This window comes from Contarinia nasturtii, unplaced genomic scaffold, assembly GCF_009176525.2.
Source record: "Contarinia nasturtii isolate CC-2019 unplaced genomic scaffold, AAFC_CNas_1.1 Cnas_scaffold_1182, whole genome shotgun sequence".
NCBI classification, from domain to species: domain Eukaryota; kingdom Metazoa; phylum Arthropoda; class Insecta; order Diptera; family Cecidomyiidae; genus Contarinia; species Contarinia nasturtii.
In genome coordinates, this window is record NW_022198526.1 from 1,851,663 (window position 1) to 1,871,695 (window position 20,033).

General features: G+C 33.9%; 1 protein-coding gene across 1 annotated transcript in view; it reads right to left on the minus strand.

Annotated features, from left to right (window-relative positions):
• Positions 1-419: 419 nt before the first annotated feature.
• The window catches only part of LOC116344828 (slo-interacting protein 1), a 58,342-nt gene continuing 38,728 nt past the window's right edge, over positions 420-20,033 (minus strand). The window contains exons 3-8 of the mRNA XM_031773612.1: positions 18,311-18,841; positions 5,654-5,842; positions 5,149-5,247; positions 2,029-3,325; positions 1,676-1,929; positions 420-1,573 (exon numbers count right to left, since the gene is read on the minus strand). Of these exons, the coding sequence (XP_031629472.1) occupies positions 1,010-1,573; positions 1,676-1,929; positions 2,029-3,325; positions 5,149-5,247; positions 5,654-5,842; positions 18,311-18,841 (2,934 nt within the window). The 3' untranslated portion in view covers positions 420-1,009. The remainder of the gene's footprint in view (positions 1,574-1,675; positions 1,930-2,028; positions 3,326-5,148; positions 5,248-5,653; positions 5,843-18,310; positions 18,842-20,033) is intronic.

Genomic DNA, 20,033 nt, shown 5'->3' on the forward strand with positions numbered 1-20,033 from the left:
TGACCAAACTATGTGGTACACTTTCGAATGGTTTTCGGTACAGTGAAGTACACCTTTGGTACAGTAAATATACATATTCAACACGAAAAAATATTTTCATGTGCGGACATTTGAGTAGTCGTCCTATTCGGGTCATCGAAAATTCCTTTCATAACTTTTGCTATACGTTTTCATTTTGAGTCCCAAGGGAGATTTTTGGCACAAAATACTTCAGATAATTTAATCTTACCAATCAATGAGTTCGATTAACTTTTGCGAAATTTCATTTGAAATTCTTACTTACTTTTGTTGAAATTAAAGACAACCACATTTTATTCACTTTTAAATAATTTGATTTATTTCCAAAATTAGTGTTTTATCGTCATCGTGAGACATCAATATATATATTCTATATATCTTTATGGCATTGTTTGCCGTGAATGAATGAATAACATATTTTGACTTTATTTGGAATTCCAGATGTATTGGTTTGTTTTGATTTTTCATTCTTAAATTGAATAATTATCGATAACTATAGTTAGGCGATAAACTAGTAGAGTTTGAAATGTGAAATAATTTGTGTTTGCTTATTTAAAAACAAAATACATTTCTGCGTGATACACATAATTCTTTATACTTGGCTAAAAATTCGATAATACTTTTTAAACAATTATTTTTTTGTTTGAAATTGAATAGCAGTTTTCTAGTTCATATACAAAAAGTTTCGTTAAAAATACGGCACAAGACTTACGTACACTGTTTTTTAAACGTTGATGTTTTGGTGGCATTATGAATGACAGAAAGTTAAGTATCAAATCACCATACCAAAATAATTTTTAATCTTTCATTCGACTCCCATTCTACAGTCAAATGGTGCATAAGACCTTTCACCAAATCGAAAAAAAGGGAAAATATTTCCACAGATTTTGGAAAATGTTCTGCATTCTTTATACGGAGAAAATACGGTATATGAAGGTATTTATTGTCGAGGATAAATAAAAAATATCGAAGCTATGGCTAAAATTCATACTTATACTGTGGTCACAGAAAGAATTCCCGATAATTTTGACACATCAACGGCTGTCGCCGTCGTTGTGGCAACATTACTATTTCGATTTGTGACAATTTGCATGTTTGTGTCATGTGGGGTGGTGGCTCCAGTCATTGCATTCATTGTTGATTCTTTCTTTTTCTTCAATGTTTTCTTGTCGATGACGGCAGTTGTGGCTTGGGTGGGTTGTTGTGTTTGAAGGTGGTAATATTGAGCTGGTGGTGCATATGAACTTTCTTGTATTTGCTGATTTTTTGATGCAATTATCGATTCTTGTCGGTGACGGCGTTCTTTCGACTTTTCCATATGCTTTTTGCGCTCTTCTTTAGTCCAATATCGGCCCATTTTCACTTCAGATATTGTATCATCTTCGGTGGTTTGATCGTTGGCTCGTTCTTCGTTGATTTTTGATGCACGCGCCGCACGTAGGGTTCGATTTCGTACCGGTCGTCGTACAATATATCTACTTCCGTCGACCCGACGCTTGACTTTCCATTCCATTCGCTCTTCGCTTGGTTGCGGCTGTATTGTATGTGTGTATGCCTGAATTATAGAAGAAGAAAAATCACATTTAAGGCAATCATTTTTATTGGCATCGTGCAGATGTTCGGATTATTTCTCCTTTTTTGAAATAACCACACTCACCTGTTGCCCACTGACAAATCTATATTGACTTAAACTCGGAGCGATAAAATTCTTTTTGGCCGGATCGTTTTGCACATCATTGTTCTTTTGATTTGCGGTCTTTACAATTGAATTTTGCTGGCAAAGAGCTTGCAAAAACATTCTCTGTTGTAGCAGCATTGTTTGTTGTAAATTCGCCAAATTCGTGTACATCGTATCACCACCGCCTGGCACAGAAGCCGGTGCATTTGGATCACACCGAACGGTAGACGAATCTGTAATGGAATTATCGAACGAGATTCATGGCATTACCTCACAGCTTTTTTTATTTTGAAAAATTGAATCAACTCTAAGTTCATTGTGAAATTATTTACCTTGATTATTTGAATGGGATTTCCTTGTGGCGGTTTGTTGTTCATTATGAAAATCTGATCGTCGATTGTGTGTTGGGCTCATCACTTTTTCCTTTTTAATGGCTGAGGTCGATTGTCGGATGGTCGGTGATTTCGAATCGTGCTGTTGCCCTGGGAATTTCGGTTGAAGATGCTTCATGGGACAGAATACAAGCGTTTTGTTGCCATCATCGTTATTTGTGTCGCTCAACTCCAATGTTAGTTGATGATTACTATTACATGAACCTCCTGTATTATATGCACTCGAACTGTTTTCATGGTCTTCGACACTTGAATTGCTTTTTGTGCTTCTTGTCCAATTGCCGGTCTTGCTATCGATGCATCGAACTTTTTGTTCATCCTTCATATTTAGCCATTCATGCACTAGATTTTGCTCGGAATCCGTTTCGCCTTTATATGGTGAACAATAAATTGGTTCCGATTCGGAATCTTCGGGGATCGTTTCGTAAATGTGTTCTGTATCAGAATCGATTTGTGGTGGGTATTGTGTCGGATAACGACGTGGTGCAGAAGAAGGTGGTTTTATTACATTTGCTGTTGGTGGTGCTGCTGCCGCCACCGCCGCTACCGTTTGGCCACTACCATTCGAAACGCTCATACTTGAAAGTTTATTGTCTAATGCTGCCGTTGGCGATGCGCTTATCACAGTTGTATTATTTGCAGATGATGTAGCCGTCGTCGATGCATTCGATTTTAAATCGGATTCGTTGAAATTAACCATTGTGTCAACGGGATTTCGGTAAATAGTCGATGCATTTATCTCGGCTGCTTCTGCAATCGCTTGTTGATTCATTGCCTGATGTTGTTTTAATAAGATACTTTCAATGCGCGAATCTAATTGGGCGATTTCATGGTTCACCGATTCCAAATGAGCTTTGATAATCGATGGATGCAACGGATTTCGCACTGCAAACGATGAATGCATTAGCTGATGATGCCACCTCGGTTGATAGTTTGGCAATAGATTTAACAGTTCCGATTGATTCGAGCTCGATGACTTGGATGACAATGTGTTGGTATTTTTGATATTGTTTGTATCGTGATTGCCGCTCTTGCAGAGTGATTCCGAAATATTTTGATTGTTGTCATTAGTACTAGCGCCCGTTGTCATCTCACACATCATTTCGGTCGATGCTGATGCAGGCAATGTGCTGCTATTAAAAACGTGCTGCAAATAACCATTTTGGTACATCGTATTATGAATTCGTTCACAATCATCAAAATAGTCAGCGTTATCATTGTCGGAGAATTCTTCGCTCTTTTTTTATTTTGCATTCCCGATTTAATCAGACCCGTTATGATTCCATTTTCATTTCCCATTTTCATTGAACGTGATAATATGTTCGGTTTGGCATTTCCATTGAGTGCCCCGCACATCATCGGAATTGAAAAGAGAAGATACAAAGAGAGGGAAAAAAATCATTAGTTAAAACACAAGAAAAATGTGAAGATCTATTGTAATGCAAAAATCCAGTTAAAACAGCAAATGAAAAAGACAAGAAAAGTGACTAATGAAATTTGTCCGCCGCTTGTCATCTTCTTTTTCGCTATAATTTAATCAAAAAAAAAAACGTAGGAGCGTCTTTTAACATCTCAAAACACGTACAAGTGGTGTCTCATTCTAATAAAAAGAGGCTGTAGATTGTCCCGTTCGCAACGAGAACTAGAAGGATGATTCCAGTATGGGTAATATTTATTTGATATAGATAAAAGTGCTACACGACGAAATAAAATAATGAAAGCTCTATTGTGAACAAGTGAAGGCCCGAACGTAAAATTTAATGAGTTCCAAAATAATTGAAAAGGATTGAAGAAAAAAAATTATGAAAAGAATGGCATACAATTTGAACACGTGAAGAATTTAAGCTGAAGGCGATACTCCTTTTCATTTGCATATTGCTTTTTTAGGTGGGGTTTGGTGCATGTCATTGAGACATTTGCAAAATGAATGGGGAACTTCAATGTCATACACATGCTCTTTTAAAATCCTTTAATTATTTTGAATTTTTACTACTACGCCTATGCAAAATCAATATTTTGTATTTAAACTGCTGAGTACAAGTGTGAGTATTTTCATTACGGTTATTGGTGGCGTACGCACGCAATCTTGTGTAATGACTCTGTGTGCTGGGTACTTGGTCGAGAGCACAATGAAAAAATTAAAATAAGGTGTGCAAAAAATTAAAAAGAGTTGACAAAATAATAATAAAAAGTCATTGCTCTGCCAGTTCAAGGCACAATGTGCGCTTTTTCTGCACCAAGTTATATTGAAAGCAGAGTTAAATTGAAAAAAAAAGGTGGAGTTTATAAACACCTCAAGAGCATTCCTTTATTTTCTCAAATCATTGACTCAGTGCATTAAATGTATGCGTAGGACGTGCTTATGTGTACTCAACAGCCACAAATAATGCACTCACATCAATTTACAATAAAAACAACCATATCGAAAAAGCAAAAAATTCTATCAACTTGATTGTAATACGGTACGTCGTTGATAGAAAAAGAAAACGGGCAAAATGATACGAGATTCGAAATGAAAGCACGATGATATTCGTATTGAGCAGCAACGGGAGTCAAAATGCTATGTTCATTGTATCGATCTGTGTGCGATGCATATTATTCGATACATTCCACACGTAATAATCATAAATAATGATAATAACTTCAGATTAGAATCAGATAATGCATATCATGTAACAAGAAATTGTTTCTCATTGTAGATTTTTCGCATAAAAATGCGTGTCTCGTCATTATGCTTAATGGTCTTCTGGCAGTCAAAAATTTTTACACAATGGAACGGAATGTATGCTTTGCACATCACATTTCACACATACATTTTTATAGACGTTCATTTAGTTATTTCAACAAAATGAACAACGCACAAATAGTTTTTTTTTTCGTGAAGTCTAACACTCCATTAATTTTCTTGGGAGCTGTGCGTGCGGTTATGCAGTTTACTTTTGTTATTGATATCGACGACGGTCATGGAAAACGATAATCGACAACCACTTGCAAACTTTTATTTGTCCCTGATAAAACGCTTCCTGAGACTACACAGAAGAAGGTAGAAATATTGCTTACCGTGTACAAACTTCGGCTAACAAGTAATGTAACAGCATTTTTATTTTCCGAAAATAGTGTTTCAGCATCCTCTTTGGACGATACATCACGTCCATTAACCTTTTTTTTTGAAGCGAAGTTGAGTGTTTTCATGTTGTTTCATTGGATGGTTTTTTTTCGCATGATTGCATTAGTTGTACATCCGATGAATTTTCGATGTGTTGTTGATGTGGAAATGACCCAAACGCCATGAAAGTAACAAAGAAAAGTGGACCCATGAATATCATAAAAACATCAAATTATCGTATATGTGTTTTCACTTATTAGTATTATTTTTTGCAAAAAAAATCCATGCATGTTAAATGGGCAGCTTATGAAGAGAAAAATTGTGTTTTTAAGCAAATTTCATAACAGTAATAATTTTATCGTCATAAGTCAACCACACCAGATTGTGTGTTGCAGTATAAACACTTCGTTTGGGCTTTAAAAAGGATTATTATGGTTTAAAAAATAACGGTGTACACACTTGTAAGATTTGGTCTCCTTGCCGTAGGCGTCCATCTCTTGCAGCTACGCTATTTTCAGCTATATCACTAATGTATACCTCCGTACAGGTATCCGCATCATCTGAGCCGGACCCAGAGCCATTTCCCGAACTGTAACTCACCGTTAATCCGATTCGCTCTTCACTATTATTTTTACGTAGCGTGACTTCCTGTTATTTATTTCACCATTTTACCATATCCGTGTGATCGATGCGTTTTTTATGGCCCAATTGTTACCGGTTATTTGTATTTTTGTTTTCAATTTAAATGCCGAAAGGATGAGCATGAAATGAGAAAATTAAAAAAAAAACAATGTATAATTTATAAAAATGGCTTAATTTGACTATATTTCGCTATACACAGTTCGTTTACAGATTAAATATAGTGAAAGCATACACACGATGAACCAAAATGAGTGCGCCATTTATTAGCATTCGCAGCAAGCGAACCAAAAGTTTTATTACTCGGATTATTATTGTTATTTATGAGTTTTCACTTCTTCAGAATTATGAAATAATTGTGTATTCGTTGGTGGCACCATGCCCAACAAAAGTTAACACTGATTGCCTGAAAGCATGGTGTTATTTATTATGATTTATCAGCAGATAATACACATTCGCTTGGCTTAATTTCGACCTTACACACACTCTCTCTCTCTGTGTGTGTGTGTCTTTTATTTGAAAAAGCAAAAGCACAATGGACCAACACCAACTTTTAATTATTTGGACCGCAGTATTTTTTCTCTGTTTGCATCGGTCCACAAAATGTAAATGATTTCAGAGGAAACACCAGAATAATTATAAAGCTTAAAACAAAACGGTCATGTACTGTGGAACAAGAGTATGAACATTTTTGTCAAGCATTAAATAAAGCTGTGATATTATTTAAATGTGAAATGATAGACGAACATTTTAAATTAAAATTTCATTTTCCGACAAAAATCAAATAAATACCAAAACAAAATACACCCTCAAAAACTCGGCAAGGCCGAAAAATGGTGATGCGCAAAAATGTCATCGGCGACGAACGAAAAATCAAAACGATAATAATATAATTACATGTTTCAAATGTTCGTTTATAAAGACGACTCTGACTATGGGGAGCCTTCAAAGCAGAATAGGCGGCACCATATCTACATAAATATGCAAATGACGAAATTTATTAAATTAACACCCAAGACTTCTATGATATTTCTTGTACATTTTTCTGACTTTGTTTAACAAAAACAAATTCTCCAGTTTTCACATCCAATTTTTCTTATTTTTATTTCTCTTTATTTACATTTTCTTTTTGGGCACTTGTTTCCTTTTTCTTATCGTTTGAACTCAGTTTTTTTTTATAAACAACAAAGTGCACACATAATAAGATCAAAAGGCAACGCTTTTTTTCTTATCAATCAAAGAACTATATTGCAAATATCATAATGCTGATGATACACTTTAATGGGGAGTCAAAAGCAGGAACGTCTGTTATGAATGTTCAATACACGTGAAAATGAAACTTTTTGCAGTAAACGAAATACTTTTATAACTTCATCAACATCTATTGGAACGATTCTTTGTTTATTTTTGAATAAAAGCTAAACAGATGCTTGAAATTGCACGTCAACACCTTTGACTTCGATGGCTAAACTTCTTACCTGGCATTGAAAGCATGATTGATTCCTTTCTTATGAAAAAACAAATTTCTCTTGCTAAGGAATAATCGAGTTTTGTAAAACAAAAAAGGAAACCCCCATATCTATTTCTTGAAGGATGTGTATTTGTGTATGTAAGGAAAAAACATAGTACAAAGAATTTGTTAAAATTATTACGCGTACACTCAACGTTCTATATTTTAACAAATATAAATTGCCTCTGACCGAAAACGAAGGCAGCATAAATGCTTTATCTTCACATTTATCTCACTGAAAAGACTTGAAAAAAAAGAAAGTTATAACGGTCATTGCGTGTGCATCAATTCCGGAATTGTTGGTGCGAAAATACAGCATTTTTGTGATGCGAAATACAAGAAAGCGAATAGAGAAAAACAAAGGGAATCTTGAGAATTATCCCGCAGAAATTTGTTAATCGGATGCCAGATGATTTAAATATTTCGCTACGGTGTCTACTGTTTCCGGTCTTACAACGTTCAAGCTGAACCACAGAAGGCGTTGTTATCATAGCAACCGCTCTGCATCCCATATATTTTGAAAGATACATTCTGTCAATTTTTTGTTCGAAAGATGTTCAGAAAGCAGAGAAAGTGTCATTTTTTTCGCTTGTTTTTTGTTTTGTTTTTCTGGGAGCATTTGATGAACGCTATATGCGATCGTTGTTTCTATTAAGTTCTTGTGTTGGCTATATTTCGAATTTCCGGGCACCGAATATGACTCGCCGACTATTCACGTCGACTGCCAATGGAATTATAATTCAGACCACGTTGTTTCAAGGTATGATGTTGTACGCGCTCTGATATTTATTGCTTAAGCGGATGTGAATAATGTGAGCATTGGTGCGTTATGCAGTGCGATGCGGAGCACAGAATGGGAAAAAAGCCAAGGAAAATATTAACGAATATGAAACCAACAATTTTGCGTACTTAAACTCAGCGAATAAATCAAGATATAATTAAGAGGTTGCAAGATAGCAAAACGACATCGAATATACAAACATGTACAAAATTACCTTTTTTCGGTAAAACATTCCCATAAAAATGCAGCATAAATTGAGATGAAAATAGAGCTTAAGAATTGTTCCTTATTATTGCTACAATTTTTTTTTGAAGTTTTAAAATTAAGATGAATTTCCATTCTCTTGGAGATTTCGTTTTGTATTATGTTTAAAAAAAAATTGAGCGGAAAAAAATGTTCACGTTGAGAAAACGTATCAAAATCATTAATACATTTAAGTAACGTTCCATCTCTCATTTTTCCTCTGTGGTTTTTTCTTCTTTGTTTTTGCCTTACGTTTAATGAAAAATTGAATGCATTTAAAGTGGATAAAAGTAAATTGCAACTAAAATGGAACACGAGAAAGAAAAAAATAGCACCGCTTCAAATCGTATCGTTATTATATTCGAAATCGTCTAGACGATTTTTACAAATTTATAACACAATGAGATTTTCATTAAGTTTTATTTCAACATTTTTTTCCCCCTCTTAATCATTCGTTTGTTCAATTCTGTCATGTTACGCTTTGTTCACTTTCGCGCCGTGCTTACATAAATTGCAACTACATTAAAACATATTATGCATTAAAATTCGTATAATATTTTCGTGTCTTCGTTTTGATTCGTCTCCGCTTAAATGTCGTTTTCGTTGTCGTTCACACTCAACTCCAATTCATTTTTCAACTATTTTCGTTCTGATATTACCGCAATTGTCTGTGCTTTTGTTTTTTTTCTGAATTGAAGGAAAAGAGCACATTTTAAAATTGTGATAATATTTGTATTTGAATGGAGCTTTTCTCTCTCTCTCTCTCTCTCCCGCTCTTTCTCTCGCCATAAAGGCATATATCACCTAGGCATCGTTATAAAGAATCTTCAATGTTAATGTTAATGATTTTAACCGTATAAAAGCGAAGGAAGATAAATTAAGGCTGAAAGAAAATTACATTTGCCATGGTGACGGAGTTTGATACGTTTCCTTCTCGTAATATGGTGGAATAAATAAAACTACTATATCCTTTTGGCGCATAGCAAATTTTTCGTTAATTGTGCATCAAGTGTTAAGGAGAGAGGAGAGAGAGAAAAACAACTAGACATACAGGATGTACACTTCAATAGATTTAAATTCATGCCAGAAATTGCTTGCCATGCAAAACAGCAATATACGGTATTTTAATATATCAAGGTAAATTTAGTATGATGTCTATTCACGCAAATTGCACTGCGTTTTATGTATAACTCCAATATCATAAGTCGTATGAAACGAATGAAATTAACATTACACATTTCTCTGCTCTTCGATACTCTGCAGCAATCGATAAAAGTTATGTGGTGGCATTCAAAAAATGGAGTTGTTATAGAAACGTGCAATATATTTTCGACAATCAAGATGTACAATAGAATGGTATGTAAAAACTGAAATTCTGTTTTTTTTTCTCTACCAAATAGACGATGAAATTTCGTGTGAATCATAAAACATGAGAAATTGCACACAATACAGTAAATTCCATCCATTTAAACTACGGGGTGCACTACGGCCATTTGTCAGTGTGCATGCTATAGCACGTATATTACATTGAAACGAATGTGAAGTTGAATGAGCAACGTTGAGCACGTTCTCGTTTGTCTACACGCCAAAATTGTACAGTTGCACAGCATTTTTATTGTGAAAAAAGTATAATCATGTTGAATAAAATAATCATAAATACTATACCATGATTTTGCGTTATCAAAACGTTTATAATCACTTTAAAATAGACTAGAATTTCATATGCGGCTCGTGTAACTTGTTTCTTGTGTTTTGTGCGTTTTATGTTAACCAATAAAAGCGTTTTCTACTTCTTACGAATTGAATTGAAATCTAACGTCGAAAAAAAAAAACGTTAAAAAAAGGAAACAGAAAAATGTGAACAGTTCTCAACTATTCATATATCATTGATTGTTGCATACCAGAAATTGCAGAGTATCGCTAGGTTGCGTTCCATATTTCTCGGAATGCATTTAGAATTCTAGATCAAGATTCAATTCTCGAGCACAATAACTCATATCACATTCACACCTTCCGTGCTGAAATGCATAGAATTTTCATTTTGTGTTTTACACACATATATTGTGATCTTATTCTTCTCTCCCCCACACGGTTTTTTAAACTGTTCCTTATACGTCCGTTTGCACACTCTTTCGATTTAGAAAATGTAAATTTTAGAATAATAAACAAATGGTTTACATTAAAAGAACGAACGGCAGAGGTAAAATGAGAAAAATGTGTGCACTTGCCACACAATGGATCAGTTCAAGTATATATATGAATGCGGTGACAAAATAATGGCACCAAAAACACAAAGAAAAACCATGAACCAAGCAACTCCTTTATTAAGATCCATCTCTAAATAAATACCAAAGATGGAATTCCTTGAAACTGCCATCATTTTGTGCTCTCATTTCTTTACGATACATTTTTCACTGCATAATTCCGAATGCACATGTAATTTGTTAAAAAGATTGTCATTGAACAACGAAACGAAAAAAAAACAACAACGGGCATGTAAAATGTAAAAGGTTTCTGTATATGTTCATTTTGGATTTTCACACAGAAATGCACTTTTATAATATGAATTCACCTAGTTGCAATTATAACAGCGCATTCAATATATTTACGTTTCTCGTTAAACTGACTGAGTCGACGTTGCGGCAACATTTAATACGAATGATGTTTATAAAAGTGATAGAATGTCTTTTCATTGAATTGATAAAATGTATGGTATAATATCTTGTTCCATTTTTTTTTTTTCCAAAATGGCTAAAAGACTTTTTAATATTTATTAAAACATTAAATGAAGTCGTGAACGTTGGTTACATTTTTCTAAATATATACAACATATTCTTTGATTATTTGTGACTAAATTAATTCGCAAGTTGAAATTGATTGCTGACACATATCGCATGTGCATTTATCGTTCGGACAAAATTGTCGATGTAGCCGATGATTTGTTCAAATTAAAATCAAAGCGACAGAACGTTTTGGCTGCCAAGTGCTGCCCATCGGGAATGTACAAAATGGTACACATAAATCCTGATGAAAGTGAGCAATTTTTCTGCACACATTTCGTCCCATCGCCCATTTCATCTATCTGAATTTAATTCCAATTTTCTCCCAAGTGCATTTCGAACATGTGCTCTTCACATCGATGTTGCGACTCGACATTAAGCCATTTTTAGTGTCGCTTGATGCGCATTATACATGTATATGGTCTTAAATATTCGCCTTTTTTGCTCTCTTCACTTTGCACACAACTTTATACACGAGTATTGGATCGAGCGTGCAAATATTGTTGGCGGAAAATGCATTAAAGTGTCAAAAGGAACTTCAATTTTTATGTGAAAACTGGCGAACCGAAAGCCAAAGAAAAAAATACACACAGCGACAGCGGGAACACACTGACAGAGTAGCAGCAACCGATGCCGATGCAACTTAAATAGAAAACGGTCTACATAATAGCAGAAAAATGCTATCCCTTAGAGTGTCATTTATGTTAACCCATTTGATTCTTGTTGGTTTTTTATTCTTGCATTAATGTTGGTTAGACACAATTCATTTGTACGTATGACGGTATTATTTGACGATAATGTATATTACACGACCTCAGTCATTTTCTATGGTGTTTCTATGCTGCGTTCATGTTTTTCGCTTAATTCTTTTTTTGCAGTTGCTTTTATTCCCCAATCTCTTTGCATTTCACTTCAAAAATTCCACGTTCTGCGTTTCTTTCACAATGTTACACTCTTGCATAGGTGTGCTTTACGACACCTATCCCACATCAAACGATGTGAATTTTACCATGTAAAAAACGGAAAAAAAATATTATCAAAGTTATGTAGATAATATATTGGAAAAATCCATCATTCGGTTAATAAAGACAAAATAATACCTCCGGACTGAATTTCAACTTAAATAAAAACAGTCTAAAACGATCAAACTTTTTAAGTTAAATAACACTAGAATGAAGCATATGTTAAATATGTTCATTCAATGTGTTCAATCTCTTAATGAGTAGCATTCGACTAGATTCATTAATTTGGCAAAAGTTTTGCAAAAAGTCGGATTTGAAAATGTCACGTACGAAACTATGTGAATGCTTTATTATTACTTTCATATTATCTTAGAACAAAAAAAAAAACAGCAATAAAACACTTGAGGGTGTCTGAAAAAGAAATCCAAATCGCACGCAAATGTATGCAATTGAGCTAGTCCGTATGCATAGAGCGGTAAATCTAAGTATATTAATGTAATAATTTCCACCAAGCTCCGATTTTCTGAACGAGTCATGTATATTATAATCATTACATATGGTCATACGGTAAACCAAAGTAAACGCAAATCTTTGCTGTTGGTTTTATTGGTGCGACGACTATCAGTGTCAAAACCATTTTTCTAGTCAAATAAATTCTTATGCATATAGGTTGCACATACACACCCACCAAGCCGAGCACAAATCATATGAATTCTCTCATCTAAATTGTCCATTTACGTGCGCGTTTGTATGAAAATCGAATAAGTGTTTCCATTTTTGCCATATTCCGACTTTGTATTTACCCGAGCAAAAACCGTTCTTATTTGCTTTTTGCATTGGATTTCGTTTTTGCACCCTAAAGGTGTTAGATGTTGTTCAAAGTGGCGAATAGAATTGGTAGCAATTTCACGCATACATTTAACAAGGGCTCTAATCTCAAACGGTACGGTCGGTATGATATTTTAACGTGAGCGCATTTAGTGCTTACGGCATTCGGCATTCGGCATTCTTCAAATCCTTTCATGTTATTGCTACTAAAATGACGTAAATATTCATAAGGGCTCATATTTATACATATACAACGTGTATAAATACACGTATATGGAGAAACGAGTTGAATTTTTGCTGCATACTATGGTGGTTAATCTAGAGCCAAAAGACACTGGCAGAAGCCATACAACAAAGCTGAATGAACGCCAGACTAAATAAATGCAGTTGAAGACTTAAAAAAACGATTTCTCTTTCAACTTCTGCTGCTGCAATCATACGGCATAAATGTGTGAAGTGATATACGTCTTTACGATGGTGTGAAATTGCGGTTGAAATGATATTTTAGGTGAGAAATTTGGGTAAAGCAAACAAAAAAGGCCGGACAGCAATTTGCGAGTGTATATATTTCAAATTCATATTCGCATTATAAAGCAATTGCCGAAAGGAATACAGAAGGGACAAGAAGAAGCCCGAAGAAAATGCTCAAAACAAATGAGACGTAATACGAACCAAATGAGATATGTATACAGTTTCATTATACGTATCATTATTCTATTTGAAATATTACAAAGACCGCGATCAATGAACGTTTAACTTAGCATTTTATTTTCCTAATTCCTGTCGCCGTTTAAACGCTGCGCGTTGAATGCTAATTTTTATTATATTTTTATTCTTTTTTGAAAGAAAAAAAAATAATTCGCAAGTGAAGAAGAAATACAAGAAGAATTCTTCTATAACTTAAAACGGAAAACAGATATCTGATCGGCACTCATAGCACTCGGCATATTGAAAAGCAAAGTGTAAAAGAATAATGGAACAAGAAATGGAAACAGTATTTTTTTTTTTTTTCAAATTGATTTCTTACGAAGTTTTAAGTATATATATTTTTTCTCTCTTTGACTTTTGTCCAATAAGGAAAAGTATGCTACGACGTTTTAAGAACTGTAAGCGTCTTAAGTCTTAACTATTTTTCTACATGACTGAAAACTGTTTCTATCGATCGGTGAACTGAAAACTGTGACTTTCACTTCGGACACAAAAGAATAATGAGAGACGTCTCAGTGTTCGTCTAAGAAATTCATATGTTCAAGTTGACTTGACACTAAGATGGTACTCGACCAAGTTTGCGAGAAGTGCAAAGCAAGTGGATTTAATGTTTCGTTTGCACGCATCGAAAAGCTAATATTAGACTGAACGTGCCGAGTTTTGTGATAAAATATACTGTTTTACTATCTTGAATTGATACATATGCTCTTCCTCTTAAAAAAAAGAATTCGCAAAATATATGAGTTGAATATAATTAGTGTTCCTTGGTAATTTATTTCCAAGTAGAAAGAACAAAGATCATCCAGCCTCCAAAAATCATTTCCGAGTCAAAATTCCCGGTAGCACGAAAAAAAATCTGCATGAAATCTGCATGATAAATTTTAATTAGGCACATTGTTTGATGGCAGGGGATTACGTGCACGGAACCAGCCCTTTTTTTAAAAAGTATATTATTGTGATGGCAGTTTTTGTATAAGTTTTTTTTTTTCATATAAAAGGTGTGATTATAATTCTGAACTTTATTCAGCAGCATTAATACAAAAAATGGAAGCATTTGTATAGAATGAACAAAAAAAATATTTCGTTTTATTCATGTTTTCATTTGAATGTAGACATTGTGATGAAACTTTAATAAGTATCAAACGATACACTTGTAAGTATTTTATAAAGGATTTGAATCTTCAATTTATTTGTCATTTACATTACATTAGTGCATAATGTATCGCGTATGTATACACATTTTCAAAAAGACTGATATCTATTTTAAATGCAAGGAAATTGTCAAGCGCAGTACATTGAAAAAATCGAGTATATAACACCGTGTGCTTTAAACTATGCAACACCCCAAAGATAAAATGAACAGTTTTTATTTTTTATACAATTGAACTTATTTTCGCAAAGAGAATAATTCGAAAATGTCAGTCGAGATATAGTTCACACTTCGGATCAATTGAAATATAAATTAAAAACCACTAACTTGCAGAGAGCACCATATTAAAGGTGTTGACGATTTCAACAAATGAAAAACTGAACAGAATTTGCCTTTTATAATGCAGCGCAGCCATTTTGTTGGTCTAGATTAAAATTTGAGTTTGTAACAATAATCAATGTCACGCCAAAATAATTTCGATTTGAATGAGTTTCTTTCATTTCATATATTCAAGTATGCTATAGTATAGGAGCTTAGGAGGCTTTTAGAGCTGATAAATGTATCAACATTCACAAGATTATTTTTCACCACATTTGATTCGCCACATTTGATATATATCGAGCAGTCTTTTTCTGCGGATTCGATGAGCGTATTATGTCGTGTATGTGTGGGCGCTTTCGCCACATAGAGACAAAAAATAAAAGGTATTCTGATATAATCATTTTATAAAATGTACGGTATTTGAATGCAAATGTCAAATCCTAAAATCCTTGATATAGTATGAACCATTTTCAGCGTAACGATTTCTATCATGAGATTTGAATCCTCTTTATGCGCGATTTCATAGGTAAATCCGATTGGTTTGAAAACGAAAACAAAAAACTGTTCTCGCGTACAGAGATGAATTGAGTATGCAAAATACACATAGGAATTAAAAACAAGTATCAGTTTGAGTGTCGATATGTCTGCATTTATGTATTTTATATTCTTTTGTACTCTTATCTTGAAATCTAGTTCGGCTAGATGCATTGTGTTTCCGTCACTTAAATCAGCTATATTGACATTATATACTCTTTAAAAGAAAAAATCATTATTCACTTATTTCAAAAGCATCGCTTTCATAGCTCTAGCGGGACGTAGTGGAACTTAGAAAGAGGAATATGAATAAAATGATACTGGATAAAGTTTGTCACTTTCGGAAATTACATATTTGTTCAACGAAAAAAAAAACATAATTTTGATGATTTTTTTCCAATTCTAGTAAATATTACTCAACCAAACAAAGAGATGGCGTTGCACAATATAACATTCTTGTTATGATACTGTGAAAAAAATTAAAATCCCATACAAGTGTTAAACTTTCACTCAACACAAACCCCCAGACAAACGGCATTGTTTTTAAAAGGGTTAATTCGCATGAGAAATTCCAGTGGCAATAGAAAACGTGTAAATCATATTCGTTGTGGCAATTATTCCAACCCTGACTAGCATTATATGGGCTTCTGTGTTATTCTGCCGAACTCCGCTCAACGTGGCGCCATCTCTATACACGACGTTGAAGTAATAAAAGTTTTTGTGTATTTCTCAAGTTTGAGAGAAATCGCATATTTACATTCATTTTAGTTGCGTTGAATTGTAATTTAATAACTGGTAATAAAAAATGTCAACAAAATCAAAGAGAAGAATTATAGAAGTCACAACAGTTATTATATACATATTTATGGTTTACTACCGCCAATTTAAGTCATATGAAACGCCTTTTTATTCGGTCTTCTCTTCATTACAAAAAAAATTATATAAATATATACACATAGCGTAGAGCATGTATTTCTTTCGACGTGAAATTTCGTAGCATTTAAAATCTGATTGCAAATTTCACTTAAAATTAATCGAGCACACTTAGCAATTTTATTGATGAAAAAAATTTAATTTAATATAAAATCTCAAAACATAGCATCATACAAAATGACAATTTGTTTACATGCTCATCGTTGACAGCCGGTATATGTGATGACATAAACCAAAGTGAAATGCTCATGTATTTGTGCGAATAACATTGCTCTCATTGGATCACATGTTCAAAATTCTTAACGTTGATTCGTTTGCTTATGCGCATTGTGCATGTATGTAGCGAAGCTCAACAATCAATATTCAAATACATGCGAATACATGTGCACTTCATTTCGGTTTTTGTCATTCTACTGTTCGTGTAGAAAAACGTTCGTGTGAGTGACAACATTGATTGTTTTCATTCCACTGTTTTCTCTCTCTTGTGTATTGTTTTGTTTCTATTTTATTTTATTTTATTGTGTTTTAAATTGAATATCATTTTAAAAATTATTTATTACTTAAATGTTTTTAAAAAAATTGAACAATTTATTAAATTACAATTGAGAAATACACAAACAAATCTATAACTTAGATTTTGTGTAAAGAGATGGTGCCAGTAGTAGAGCTTTTTTCAAGAAGTCAAATGTAAGTGGGACTTGAATTATTCCTTCCACTTTCCGTGAATCCACGTAAATTGTGTATGCACAAAATGTAATGCCGCCGAATCCGAATAAATAAATAAAAGTTAATTTTTAACAATATGTATGAAAATTTAACAATTTCTGGACCTCGTCGTATGCTCTATCTTAGAAAGATGAGATGGAATATCAGTTGGGTACGTGGGTACATTATGATTTGTTTTTTGTAATAAGCCTATGTGTATTATATTGTTCAGTGTCGGTTGGGAATACTTTGTGCTTAGCGTGTTTGCATCCATTTAGGAATACCATGTTCAAGTTCACGTCTATTGATGCAAAACGAATTCACGCAAGGCGTGTGAGCGATTATGAAAAAGTTACATATATTTAATACTTGTGTGAATAAACGTCGTATGTGTGTTTGGTGAGATGTATGTAAAACAAGAGAGAGAGAAAAAAAACTTTTTCCTCTTCTTTAGAGATTTGATTTGAATGTGCTTGAGTCAAGCATGTGTACGGATGCGGTACAGATGACAGCATCGCTTAACATTTCATGTTTACATAATCTCATTAATCGTATTAAATCTATTTTACGCTGTGGCGCTTTTCTCAAAACGGCTCTCTGATCACATTTTGAACTTGGATGTGTTCGTTGTACTCGTGTGTCTGTCGCCTCAAACAATTTAATTCAGTAAATCGTACTCTGTCAAAATTATTTATGTATGTTGTTTGTTGGTGTTGCGTTTAATGATTTTGAACATGATAGTAATGTTTTTTTTTCTTCTTCTTCTTTTCGATAAGCGGGGAGGTCTAGTAAGCAGAAAATTATTATATTGCTTCATTTAAGCTGACAGACGATTTTCATTAAATGGGCACTGATTGCACATTAAACAACGCACACACTTTAGTTGCATTCGAGGCGAAATGAGAAGAAATATGTTTGATGCTTTCTTTGAAATCTTGATTGGATTAAACACGGGAAGTTGAACAAGATATTAAATTGCTCGGCAATTATGTGCTGTGATTAGACATAAATCAAAAACTCACCTCGATATCTATTTCAGGCGGTACAATGCATTCGTTTAACATGGTGCAATGGTGCAATGAGTGATGATGTCCGTTGTTGTTGTTATTGTTATTATTATTGTTGTTTATAATGCTGCTATGTTGATCATGGCTGTGATTTATTTCACTGCTATTCAAATGCGGTTCGTCCCTAATTGGTGAGTCGTTGCTTTGACAAATGTATTCATTATCAAAGTCGCACAACATAAGCTCCGTCTGGATGGCAATCGATGTGGTTTCAATCGATTTTCGTTGCTCATCTAATTGCGGTGTACCGAATAGAATTGATTTTCCACTTGATAATTTGGACACTGCTGACGATTCGTTTATCGCTGTACCCCTTCCACCGCTGCTAATTACATTTGAATTCGATGTTGATTGCTCTGTTGGTTGCGTCATTGATGGTGCATCGTTTTGGCGCCGCTTTACTTCAACTAGTATTGGTTCTTCGGCTCTTAAAAATGCATTTACTGCATCCTCATGTGCCAAATTACTGACGTCTTTGCCATTCACCTACGAAAGAGACGAAAAAAATAGAGAATAATGGTCAAACTTTAATTAACAAGAGACTCTTAATAGAACTAACTATTGAATTAATTAAGATTTATGTGACTATAGATTCGATGTAAGTTTAATTAAAATTACAGTTTCAACAAATGCAATCACGCAATTCACTAAATCAACATCCAGATGTGTACGACGTGTACTGTTCACAGTGGGGATACGGAAAAAGGCAATCAGATTGATTGTGCACAGTTAAGCAGATAAACATTACTGAAGAGAGAGATAGAGAGGAGGAGAAAGAGAGAATAACGTAAGTTTATCTAATGATGATTTTTTCCAAGTTCTCTAGAGATTTCGAGTGGAAAACGGATGAAAAATACTACTAAATTCATGGTAGATGATAAAACGTATCAAATCGTGGTCTGTGTATCCTTGCCATTTCCGTTCAAAATGCTGATATAATATTTGTTCTACTTTAACGCACGTTAAGCACACATACTTGAACCTTTAACGTGAATATAGACTAAAAATGTTTTCTTTTCGTTACAACGGCATTTTTCCTTCACTCTCTCCGTTTCTTTTCAAATCTGAAATCTTAATAGCGCTATTTACGGATACTCTGCCCATTAAGTGGGTTTTTAAATGCGTTTGCCGTGAACTTCGATGCATTGAATAAAAAACTTTTCTCCAATAATAACCTATAACGATCATCCCTAAACGGAAGCACATTGTAATTCTCGTACCTGAAAGATATTCACATTTTTTTTAAACATTCTTCAATCGCACACCATTGAAAGTAAATTTGTAGCATTTATTTATACAAATTTTTATTCATATATAGGGTTCTATCATAAGTACACGAAAAATTGAATCGGAAAAGTGTAATAAAAACGCCAACAGAATACCAAAAAAAAAAAAACACGTATACATCGAAGGGTCACTTGAATTTCAACTGGAAAATGTTTATTCACCATTTTGTAATCGTAAATAAATAAAAAAGAGCAATGTTGATGGATGGCTTTTATTTGCAATTTTTATGGCGACTAGATGAAGCATGACGTATGCTTTTGCACGCCGCAATTGAATGTTGCTCTTTATTTACATTCAAATTATGGCATGCATTCGTTTGATTGTTTTGAATTACCTTGACAGCCAAGTGCTTCCATCCAATTTCGTCGAAGTACATTTTGTGCAAAGATAA